Source organism: Mauremys reevesii, linkage group 13, assembly GCF_016161935.1.
Source record: "Mauremys reevesii isolate NIE-2019 linkage group 13, ASM1616193v1, whole genome shotgun sequence".
Classification (NCBI taxonomy): Eukaryota; Metazoa; Chordata; order Testudines; family Geoemydidae; genus Mauremys; species Mauremys reevesii.
This window is the reverse complement of record NC_052635.1, coordinates 14302944-14315787: the sequence shown is the minus strand read 5'-3', so window position 1 is coordinate 14315787 and position 12844 is coordinate 14302944. Positions and strand designations below refer to the sequence as shown.

Below are 12844 nucleotides of genomic sequence, written 5' to 3'. Positions count from 1 at the left end.
GCCATTGCAGAGAAATTAAATGAATTCTTAGCATCAGTTTTCACGGCTGAGGATGTGAGGGAGATTTCCAAACCTGAGCCATTCTTTTCAGATTATGTATCTGAGGAACTGTCCCAGACTGAGGTGTCATTAGAGGAGGTTTTGGAACAAATTGATAAATTAAACAGCAATAAGTCACCAGGACCAGATGGTATGCACCAAAGAGTTCTGAAGGAACTCAAATGTGAAATTGCAGAACTAATAACTGTAGTCTGTAACCTATCATTTAAAGCAGCTTTTGTAACAGATGATTGGAGGATAGCTAATATGATGCCAACTTTTTAAAAGCAGCAAAGAATCCTGTGGCACCTTATAGACTAACAGACGTTTTGCAGCATGAGCTTTCGTGGGTGAATACCCACTTCTTCGGATGCAAGAAAGCCTTTGACAAGGTCCCTCACCAAAGGCTCTTACGCAAAGTAATCTGCCATGGGATAAGAGGGAAGGTGCTCTCATGGATTGGTAACTGGTTAAAAGATAGGAAACAAAGGGTAGGTATAAATGGTCACTATTCACCCACGAAAGCTCATGCTGCAAAACGTCTGTTAGTCTATAAGGTGCCACAGGATTCTTTGCTGCTTCTACAGAACCAGACTAACACGGCTACCCCTCTGAAACTTTTTAAAAGGGCTCCAGAGGTGATCTGAGGAATTACAGGCCTGTAAGACTGACTTCAGTACCGGGCAAATTGATTGAAACTATAATAAAGAACAATACTGTCAGACATATAATTTGTTGAGGAAGAGTCAACATGTTTTAGTAAAAGAAAATCATGCATCACCAATTTACTAGAATTCTATGAGGGGGTCAACAAGCATGCGGACAAAGGGGATCCAGTGGATATAGTGTACTTAGATTTTCAGAAAGCCTTTGACAAGGTCCCTCACCAAAGGCTCTTACGCAAAGTAATCTGCCATGGGATAAGAGGGAAGGTTCTCTCATGGACTGGTAACTGGTTAAAAGATAGGAAATAAAGGGTAGCTATAAATGGTCAGTTTTCAGAATGGAGAGAGGTAAATAGTGGTGTCCCCCAGGGGTCTGTTCTGGGCCCAGTCGTATTCAACATATTCATCAATGATCTGGAAAAAGGGATAAACAGTGAGGTGGCAAAATTTTCAGATGATACAAAATTACTATAGATAGTTAAGACCCAGGCAGACTAAAAAGGAACTCTCAAAACTGGGTGACCGGGCAACAAAATGGCAGATGAAATGTAATGTTGATAAATGTAAAGTAATGCACATTGGAAAACATAATCCCAATTATAAATATAAAATGATGTGGTCTAAATTAGTGTTACCACTCAAGAAAGAGATCTTTGACTCATTGTGGATAGTTTCCTGAAAACATGCACCCACTGTGCAGCGGCAGTCAGAAAAGTGAACAGAATGCTGGGAATAATTAAGAAAGAGATAGATAATAGGACAGAAAATATCATATTGCCTCTATATAAATCCAGGGCTGGCTCTAGGCGTTTTGCTGCCCCAAGCAAAAAAAAATTTTGGCTGCCCCCCACCCCAGCCCTGGGCTCCCGCCCCGCACTCCCCTGCTGCCCCAGCCCTGGGTTCTCTCCCCACACCCACACCCACACCCACACCCACAGCCACACCCCTGCCACCCCAGCACTGGGCTTCCCCCTTTCCCCCCCACCAGTGCCCTCCCCCACCCCCCTGCCACCCCAGCCCTGGGCTCTCCCCCCAACCTGCACCCTCCTGCTGTCTCAGGGTCACTGGTAACTCGCTCCCAAGGCAGGTCATTCAGCAGGAATTTTGGATGTGCACAGAGCACAGACAGGATTGGTTCCCATATGGTTACAGAACTGCAGTAAAGTGGAACAATTTTCGGCTTGTGTGATTGGAGGATATCTGGATTCATATTATAAGACTGTCCTCCATAAATGAGGAAAAGTCAAGGTGCCTTTATTATTCTTTTGTTCCACTCTTTGTTTCTATGGGGAATTTGTCAATGCAATATCACTGTCTTCCTTTTAAACAAATACAACTAAAAAAAAAAAGCAATAGCTGTTGAAAATAGCAATTCCAGTCCTAATAACCACTGGGAAGCATTTCTTGCTCAATTTTATCCTACTTTTTCCACAGCAAATTACAGTGGATCAGTATATTTGATTTGGGAAAAATGAAGTAACAGCTGACCAAATTGAGCTTGAGCACTCCTGAACTTTGAGGGTGTTCAAATCTGGAAGGCAGATGCTAGATTCCCTTTCTGAATATTAGCTAAATCTGGAAAGGAAAAGTCAATTTCTGCTTCCATGGCTCAGAAGTGGAAATCCTCCCACATGCCTCATACTGTATCCAGGGGCGGCTCCAGGCACCAGCACCCCAAGTGCGTGCTTGGGGCGGCAAGCCGCAGGGGGCGCTCTGCCGGTGGTCGCGAGGGCAGCAGGCAGGCTGTCTTTGCTGGCATGCCTGCGGAGGATCCGCTGGTCCCGCGGCTTCAACAGACCTCCCACAGGCTGCCTCCAAATTCGCAGGACCGGGGACCTCCTGCAGGCAAGCCACCAAAGGCAGCCTGCCCGCCACGCTTGGGGCAGCAAAATGCCTAGAGCCGCCCCTGACTGTATCTAAAGCTGCCGAAGTCCTCTAGTAGAGCCTCCTCTCCCTTACTTTTCATTTTAAATTCTAGTGGGATCCACATACCTCCCTTGCTAGGCTTCAGATAGAGAGGGGCACTGTCCATTTAGTCCCCCCAGTTCCTTCTTTGGGGGCTGCAAGGGGAGGTCACACCAGTATCCCTAAGCCAGTCTGGGGATGTCTTCAGAAGGGGATATCTGGGCCAAAACCTTCTACTCCTTGGGCACACTTGTCCCCATTCACAGGGCCACCCCGCTCTAGCAGTGAGCTTTCCATTCACAGCAAGCTGCAGCATATGCTTTCAGCTACCATACTCCCTCCTTCTCCCTTTCCTGTTGATAGCAGCCAAGGGGATGCTGGGAAATGTGGTTCTTTCCCTGCTCCAGGGCTGGCTCTATAGGCAGGGAGTTAACCAAAGAACTACAGCTCCCAGAACCCCCTGTTGGTTCTCAGCTCCCAGGTTGGATCCCTATGGGCTGCCACCCCTGCAAATGGGCTGCCCCAAGCACCTGCTTGCTTTGCTGGTGCCTAGAGCAGCCCCTGTATAAATCAATGGTATGCCCACATCTTGAATACTGTGTCCAGATGTGGTCATCCCATCTCAAAAAACGATATATTGGAATTGGAAAAGGTTCCGAAAAGGGCAACAGAAATTATTAGGGGTATGGAACATCTTCCGTATGAGGAGAAATTAATAAGACTGGGACTTTTCAGCTTGTAAAAGACAGGGCTAAGGGGAGATATGATTGAGGCCTATAAAATCATAACTGGTGTGGAGAAAGTAGATAAAGAAATGTTGTTTACTACTAATCATAATACAAGAACTAGGGGTCACCAAATGAAGTTAATAGGCAGCAGGTTTAAAACAAATAAAAGGAAATATTTATTCACACAATGCATAGTCAACCAGGGGAAATCCTTGACAGAGGACGTTGTGAGAGCCAAGACCATAACAGGGTTAAAAAAAGAACTAGATAAATTCATGGATGATAGGTCAATCAATGGCTATTAGCCAGGATGGGCAGGGATGGTGTCCCTGGCCTGTTTGCCAGAAGCTAGGAATGAGTGACAGGGGATGGATCATTTGATGATTACCTGTTCTGTTCATTCCCTCTTATGTTCATTCCCTTTCTTATGGATTCATGATGGGCTGCAATAAGGAATAGAGAACAGCCACCACAAAATCCAGACCTGATGGAGAGTTGGAGGTGGGTTTCAGGTAGGCAAAGACACCAGTGTAAACAACCAAGAAGACCACAGTGAGGTGAGGCAGGCAGGTGGAGAAGGCTTTATACTGGCCCTGCACAGAGGGGATTCTCAGCACCATGGTGAAGATTTGAATCTACATCACAATGATAAAAACAAAACAACCTAAGATTAAACATGCACTAAAGGTAAGAACCCCAAATTCGCACAGATAGGAATCAGCGCAGGTCAGCTTGAGCAGCTGGGGGATTTCACAGAAGAACTGATCCACCATGTTGCCGCCACAGAAGGTTAATGCAAACGTGTTCCCAGTGTGTAGCATGCAGTAGAGAAGCCCACTGATCCAGGCACCGGCTGCCGTTCGGACACGAGCTCCCCTGTTTATCACTCTCTCGCAGAGGAGTGGTTGGCAGATGGCGACGTATCGGTTGTACGCCATGATGGTGAGAAGGCAAAAATCCTCTGGCTCCAAGAAGAGGAGGAAAAAGACTTGGGCAACGCATCCAGCATAGGAAGTCAACGTGGTGTTCCTGAGGGAATTGGCCATGGATTTGGGGATGGGGACAGAGATGGAGCCAAGGTCTAGGACGGCCAGATTCATTAGTACATGTGGGAGCGAAGGTGGTGGTCACAGGCTATAACCATGAAGATAAGAAGGTTCCCCATCAGGGCTGCCAGGTAAATCACTAGAAACACCACAAAGTGCAAAATTTGCAGCTCCTAAACATCAGAGAATCCCTGAAGGAACTCGGTCACTGTGGTTCAGTTGGACATTTTTTTTCTCAGGACATCTTGTGATGGCTGCAGATCGGGGGACAAGAGGAAGAGGATTAGATCAGTTACATAACTCTCCTCTTGTGAAAACCACCTTAACTTCCCTGAGTCAGACCCTGAGCTTGTGAAGATTGGTGTAACATGGGACTGGGGGGGAAACACCCCACTGACTCCAGTGGAGTTACTCCTGGTTTACATTGGGGTGAGGAGGAGATCTAACACCCCCCACACACACACACACATATGCAATTATTTAAATTCATCATATTTTCTGACACACAAACAAGACTTTAAATAAAAAGATTGATCATTTTGTTTGCATAAAAAACTCTACACCAAAAATAAAGTATGCAATTTAAAGTATGTAAATTGGTGCTGAGGTGGGGATTGAAATGGCTGGTTAGTATGAAGGTACATGTACATTTTGCTATGTTGTTAATTGCTAGCTTTTGATTTGAAGCTTCTTTTACATTAAAGTATTGACAAGAGATTGAAGGTTTTAATTTATCAGATTGCATTCCTCTGCCTTCTCTAGAGAAAGTTAGCCTTTGAAACTACTTCATTTAAAAGGCAGGTTATTTTTAATAACTTACTAACCTGTGAACAATATCGAGGTTTTGAACCGTAATCCTCAAAGGATATTGTCAAATTAAAAATCAAATATTTCTTAAGAACAAATATCCTTATTGATGTTTATAATAAATTACTACATTTATTAGAAGAGAAAAAAATCTTGATATTCACTGGCTGAATTTCACGTATCTCAGACAATGAAATTAAACTTGTCACAGTTTCATTTTTATTTATAGAAGTAGAGCTGGTCAGGATTTTTTTCAGAGGAAAATGCTGATTCATCAAAACCAAAACTTTTCATGGAAACATATTTGTTTCAACAAAACTCTCTCTCTGGCCTAAATAATATTTAATTAGTCCTACAAAATGGAACAGCTCCAGTAGGAGAACTGAGTAAGAGGAAGACTGATTATACAGTGTGGAGTAGAGCAGAGGAATCACTTCTCATGTCTTGCTTACAGGTCTCCTCCTAAGCCATCCCAGAATGGTGTTTGCGTTTTTTGCAACAGTGTTACACTATTGACTTATATTTAGCTTGTGACCCACTAGATCCCTTTTCCAGGATTCCTTCCTAGGCAGTCATTTCCCACTGTGTAGGTGTGCAACTGACGGTTCCTTTCTGAATGGAGTGCTGTGCATTTATCCTTATTGAATGTCATCCTAGTTACTTCAAACCATTTCGCCAGCTTGTCCAGATCATTTCAATCCTATCTTAGATACATAGATAGATAGATAGATAGATAGATGTAACAAGAAACTAATAGAGAGAAACAAGGAAGCAAAACATAGATACAGAGAGTAAGAGAGAAACACAGAACTAACCTAACTAACAGGTAGATAGAAAAAAAAACTAATAGAGAGAGAGAAATACAATCAAACAGATAAGACACGCAGCAATAACAAATGACTGCATACAGAGAGAAAAATAACAATCAGCTGAAAGTGTTTGTCACAGTTTGTCTCTTTTGGACAATTTTCATTTACACTGCTGAATCCATTCTAAAACATGTGAACATCAATCTGGTAAATTCCTCCACTGCCCATAGGTGGGAACTGAGGCACGGATATTCTGCCCTCTCTTTCCTAAGCTAACTGCTTTGGACTGCCTCAGTTTCCCCTGCCCAAAGTGAGCTAAGAGTGAAACTCTGAAAAAATACATATCGTCATTTACAATTTTGTCTTGAAAGTGCCACTCTGCGACCTCCCAAATATATTTCACTGCAGGAGCAAACTTATGGTGCTGGGCTGTGTGGAATTCTCCCAGAGTGAGAAGTCTTTTCTCCTCCAGCTACAGACTGTGATTGGTTACCCCTCCCCCTCCAGCCCCAGACACAGCCCTCCATCGAGCTGTCTAATGCCCCTAGCAAGGCCGCCCGAGGATTCAGGGGGCCTGGGATCTTCGGCGGCGGGGGGCCCCCACAGTCGAATTGCCGCCAAAGACCCAGAGCGGAAGAAGCTCTGGGGGCCCGGGCCCTGTGAGAGTTTTCCAGGGCCCCTGGAGCAAGTGAAGGACCCCACTCCAAGGGCCCTGAAAAACTCTTGTGGGGGCCCTGGCGGGGCCTGAGGCAAATTGCCCCACTTGCCCCCACCCCAGGCAGCCCTGGCCCCTAGCACTGTATTAGGAGAGGCCGTTCCCCCTCCCAGGGAGGCTGGACTGCTGGAAATACACTGAGATCTGTGCTCTCTTCAGGTGAGCTGTGTGTCGGTGATTTACTCACGTCTGGTGGGACATACTCCCAGGAGCCCTGCACAGCCCAAAGCAGCGGACCAGAGGCAACAGTTCATTTCTCTTGCCCTCTACTTTCCTGCAGAGTTTCCAGAACATAAAAGAATCACAATTACAGTGAGGCAGCAGGGTCTAGAGGAAAGATTGTGAGTCAAACTCCAAACATAAATTCCTCCCACTGAGCGCTCGTTCCCCTGGACTTTCTTCCCAGTAAACACAGGGGAAATTCAACTCATTCCAGCCTGAATGTGTATTTTGTAGCTATGAAGAAAACAAAAGCAACTGAAATTGTCAAACTCACTGACAGGCAGGACCAGCTTTAAGCCAATTCACCTGATTCCCGGGAATCGGGCCCCGCGCCCGCACCTAAGGGGACCCACTCCGGGTGTCTTCAGTGGCATTTCGGCGGCAGGGGGGTCTACTCCAGGGGGTCTTTGGTGGCATTTCGGCAGCAGGGGGTCCTTCGGTGCCGCGGAAAACCCAGAGCGGACGCCCCGCCACTGAGTATTCTAATCGGGCCCGCGGGTCATAAAGCCGGCCCTGCTGACTGAGGTTCAAACACACAGTTCTCATTCGTTGTAGCCCAGGTCTCTTCTGGCACATCTACACTGCAAAGAAACCTGAGTCTCAGCGCCTGGGTCCACTGATCCACGATCACCGAGCTCCAGCTGGGGCGGGGGGCTAACAATAGCCATGAGACCTCCTCCCTCGCCAGCTTTCCGATGACCCCACAGCCCAAGCCCTGGTCAGTTCACCCCAGCTCTGAGACTGGGCGCAGTGGGTTTCTCTTTGCAGCCTAGACATACCTTTGAAAATGGCCGTCCACATGTGTTGATAGAGGAATTCTCACAAATGTGCCCTCCAAAGGAAGCTGCGTGACCCTGGAACATCATGCAAAAACCAGGGGCGACACCGCGCTAGCCAGGGCGAGTCAGGGGCCTGGTAAAATCAGGACACGTGGCCGGTTTAGGCAGCACAGAACTTTTCAGTCGGAGTCTTTCTTGGGGTCTCTGAGCTTTCGTGTGCCAGATCCCTTCGGTCACCGTGACAACCATCCACAGCCTAGGAGTCTGGCCAGTGCCGTGACTGGCGCTCAAAGTGTATCCCTCACTTGGTGTCTGTGAAAAAAGGGGGTGCCCAGGAATCTGAGACTAAGAGCAGCAGGGATGTGCCTCCAGCTCCCTTAGGTGTCCAGAGATAATCAGGGGGCCCTGGGTTCAAAGGCCAAATCGCCTCATGGGTTGGTTAAAACCTGCCCTGAAAGAGAAGGGTCTGAGCCTGGGGAGAAAGTGAGGTGGGTGCTGCCAAGAAAGGGAACCAGGTCAGAACGCCGAGCGGGGACTAGTGCTTAGAAAACAGAGGGGACCTGAGTGAGGATTCCCAGCTCTCGGAGGGCAGAGGGGTCTAGTAGTTAGCGCAAAGGGGACTGGAATCCAGGACTCCTGGGTTCTATCACAGCTCCAGGATTGGGATTGGGATGGGGAACAGGAATGGGATCTAGGGGTTGGAGCAGGGGAGGCTGGGATCCAGGATTCCTGGGTTCTGTCCCCAGACTTGGGAGTGGAGTGGAGTCTAGTGGTTAGCACAGCAGGGGCTGGAAGCCAGGGCTCCTGGGTTCTATTCCGAACTCTAGGAGGTTAGTGATAAGGACTCTGGGGTTCTAGTCATTGCTGCCTTTGAGTCACTTTGTGCAAGTCACTTCTGCTGCCTGCCATGCCTCAGTGTACCCATCTGTAAAATGGAGCCTATCAGACTCACCCCTTTTGGAGTCAATGGGGCCAGATCCCCAGCTGGTGGGAATGGGCAGAGCTCCGTTGAGGTCAGTGTGTGGAGCAGATCCAGAGATGGAGAAGCCAGTGGAGGCTGCAGCCAGGCCCCTGCAAGCGGAGTCCATCCCTTGGCTCAAAGTGTTGTTACCCACTGAGGTGCTCCTTAATGGTAGGTGCTGTACGACAGGGACCCGCACTGCTGGGAAGGAGCCTGGGAGCCTCCTGAGGGCGACAGAGTTTGTGCTGGTGGGGCTATCCCAGACCCTCAAAGTCCAGCTAACCCTCTTCTCGCTCTTCTACATCCTCCTCCTCCCATCCAACTTCTTCACCATGTGCCCCCCTCTCCAGGCTCCCTCCTGTATTATTTCCCAGACAACCTGGTCTTCTGCTACTGCCCCATCACCTGCCCAAAGAGGCTGGGCAACGTCTTCTCCCACTGCAAGACCAGCTCCTACCAGGCCTTAGGGTGACCAGATGTCCTGATTTTATAAGGACAGTCCCGATATCCGGGCCTTTGTCTTATATAGGCACCTATTACCCCCCACCTCCTGTCCTGATTTTTCACATTTGCTGTCTGGTCACCCTACTGGCAGGGCCGGCGCCAGGGTTTTTGCCACCCCAAGCGGTTGGGGGGAGGGGAAGCTGCAATCGCAATCGGCGGTAGCTCCACCACGCCACTTTCTTCTTCTCCGGCACTTCGGGACCCACCGCCGAATTGCCGCCCAAGAGCCGGACGTGCCACCCTCTCCCATTGGCCACCCCAAGCACCTGCTTTCTGCGCTGGTGCCTGGAGCTGGGCCTGCCAACAGGGCCTGCATGGCCCAGCTCTTCCTTCTCCACAGCCTGGGGGCGGACACAGCTTACGGCTGGTACATGGATCATCTGCGCTACACCACGTCTGTGAGCAGAGGGCCCTGAGTTCAGATCCCATTGTTCCAGGCACTGTGCAAACTCGTAGCAAAAGGACCCTAGTATATATCCCTGCCCCAAAGACCTTACAATCTGCATAGGCAAGGCAGACAGACAGTGGCTGAAAGGAGGAACACTTGCCCTTGGGAAACTGAGGCCACAGAGATTAAGGCTGGAATGTTTAATGATGCCTAAAAGAGTTTGCTAACACCACTGAAAAGCCCCAGGTCAGGAGCTATGCTGGGAATTGAACCCAGGGGGTCTGAGACCCACTCCAAGGGCTTGGCCACAGGATCACACTTCTTCCAGAATCAGTAAGAAAGTCAAGGTTATACAGGCAACCCACACTCTTCTCGCTCTCTCTCCAGCATGTTCGCAGAGCTGGGAAGCCGCAGTCCAGACCCTGACAGTCATTGGTTTTATGTAGGGCTGTCAAGCGATTAAAAAAATTAATCGCGATTAATCATGCTGTTAAACAAGTATAGAACACCATTTATGTAAATAGTTTTGCATGTTTTCTACATTTTCAAATATATTGATTTCAATTACAACACAGAATGCAAAGTGTACAGTGCTCACTTTCTATTTATTTTTGTTACAAACATTTGCACTGTAAAAAACAGAAACTTCACTGCACTGAAGTCCTGTAGTGCAATCTCTTTATCATGAGCGTTGAACTTACAAATGTAGAATTATGTAAAAAAGAATAATTGCACTTAACAATAAAACAATGTAAAACTGTACAGCCTACAAGTCCACTCAGTCCTACTTCTTGTTCAGTCAGTCGCTCAGACGTACAAGCATCCAGTGCTGGGGGAGCACAGGGGAGGGGAGAGGTAAGCAATGACTTGTGCAGGAGGACAGTCTGGGAGGACATGGGGTGACATTGGGGAGGAGCAAGCAATGACTTGTGCAGGAGGATGGTCTGGGAGGACATGGGGTGACATTGGGGAGGAGCAAGCAATGACTTGTGCAGGAGGAGGGTGAGGAGGTGTCTTGCTGCTGCTTCTGGAAGGGTGGTTTCTGGTACTGGGCTCGCCAGACTCACCTACTTTTACTGAGCTAGGAGGGATCCCTTCAGCTGAGTGAGCCCCTGTTTGCAAGGGAGGGTGGATTTTACCTCAGGGACTCCTCATACTGCAGAGGAGGAGAGGTTGGTGCAGGGAAGCTGAGCTTGCCAGGCCGTATTCTCTATGGGGTCCCCCAGAAGGAGCGGCCGGCTAGGGCCAATGGGGCACGACGCAGGGGGGTTGGTCCCGGGAGTGAGCGGAAGGCCGGGAACAATAGGGCCCGGGCTGGCTAGGGTGCCGATACGTCCCATTTTGGGCCAGGACAGGCCCCTTTTTCAGCTCTGTCCTGGCCTCCCTACTTCTTCGCCAAACCTGGACATTCATCCTGGCTGCAAGACAGAGCAAATAGAGGCGGCTGCTGCCTGGGGTCACCTGAAGGCAGCACTGCCCCTGCCCACCAGCAGGGAATTGGAGAAATTTGCTGCTCAAAGGCAGTTCTGGCTTCAGAACTGACCCCTGGGCGGGGCAGACCGGGGGCAGGGTTGAGGGGGGGAAATTGGCCTCAGCCTGGGGAGGCATGGAGCTCGGGGGGATCAGCCCCTGAGCTCGGGATGGGGGTCAGGCCCAGCCTTGGGCGGCATGGGGCTTCGGGGCAGATGGGATCAGGCCCAGCCCTGGGTGGCATGGGGCTCGGAGAGGGAGGGGGAAGCCCCAGCCCCAGCTGCAGACATCACAGGGCTCGGGAAGGGGGGTGAGCCCAAGCTGTGGATGGCACAGGGCTTTAGGGTGTTGGATCAGCCGCTGAGCTCAGGATGGGGGTCAGCCACAGCTGCAGGAGCACAGGGATGGGAGGGGGAGACGCCGCCGTGGGTAGTGCGGAGCTGGTGGGATCAGCCCCAGCCCGGGAGGCATGGGGAGGGTGGATCGGGTGAGCCCTACAAGGGGGTCACTCTGTCAAGCTCCTGGCCACCCTGTTTTTACTTTAAAAACACAGGGATGAGAACGACCTTACTTCTGTATCCGAGGGGCAGCCGTGTTAGTCTGTATCCACAAAAACGAGGAGTCCGGTGGCACCTTAAAGACTAACAGATTTATTTCGGCATCAGCTTTTGTGGGTAAAAAACCCACTTCGCCAGATGCGTGGAGAAGAAGTCCAGATATCTGAAGAAGTGGGGTTTTTACCCACTAAAGTTTATGCCTAAATCTCTTACTTCTGTAGCCTCGTCCCCTCCCACCCTCTAGTGGCAGCTTGAGTTACTGCGTCTGCTCAAACAGGTGTTTCAGAGCCGCTCAGGCTGCCCTCCCGTCCAGAGGGTCTGCGATTAACGTGCGTTAAAAAAAAAAATGTGTGAATTGTGCTGTGCGTTAATCGCAGGTGTTAACAGCAGCTAACTGACAGCCCTAGTTTTATGTTTTTATTTTTTTCACATTCTTTCTTTAAAAAATAAATAACAAAAAGCCTGGAAAATTGCACATTGATGTGTAAATTAAAGTTGTATGATTGAGCAAATTCAAGACACAGTTGGGCAAACAGCCTTAACTCTTCCCTTTGTGCCTGCAGGATATTTTGATGTAACCTTTAATTGTACTGCAGGGGCAGATATACATGTGATACACAATCTGGTACATTCCATGCTAGCATTTAGGGGCTGTGACCGAGACCAGGGCCCCGTTGTGCCAGGAGCTGCACAGACCCAGACCGAGACCAGGGCACCGTTGTGCCAGGAGCTGCACAGACCCAGACCGAGACCAGGGCCCCGTTGTGCCAGGAGCTGCACAGACCCTGACTGAGACCAGGGCCCCGTTGTGCCGGGTGCTGCACAGACCCCGACCGAGACCAGGGCCCCGTTGCGCCGGGTGCTGCACAGACCCCGACCGAGACCAGGGCCCCGTTGCGCGGGCGCTGCACAGACCCCGACCGAGATCAGGGCCCGTTGTGCGGGTGCTGCACAGACCCCGACCGAGACCAGGGCCCGTTGTGCCAGGAGCTGCACAGACCCGACCGAGACCAGGGCCCCGTTGTGCCAGGAGCTGCACAGACCCCGACCGAGACCAGGGCCCCGTTGTGCCAGGAGCTGCACAGACCCCGACCGAGACCAGGGCCCCGTTGTGCCAGGAGCTGCACAGACCCCGACCGAGATCAGGGCCCCGTTGTGCCGGGCGCGGCACAGACCCCGACCGAGACCAGGGCCCCGTTGTGCCGGGTGCTGCACAGACCCCGACCGAGACCAGGGCCCCGTTGTGCCG

The 12844-nt window shown here is 49.9% G+C and overlaps 1 protein-coding gene across 1 annotated transcript; it reads right to left on the bottom strand.

The window, feature by feature from the left end:
- Positions 1-3762: 3762 nt before the first annotated feature.
- LOC120380066 (olfactory receptor 14A16-like) lies at positions 3763-4437 on the bottom strand. The gene is made up of 2 exons (XM_039497568.1): positions 4033-4437; positions 3763-3972 (listed from the first exon to the last, which is right to left on the bottom strand). Exons 1-2 carry the CDS (start codon positions 4435-4437, stop codon positions 3763-3765), a joined length of 615 nt encoding a protein of 204 aa, XP_039353502.1.
- Between the last annotated feature and the right edge of the window lie 8407 nt (positions 4438-12844).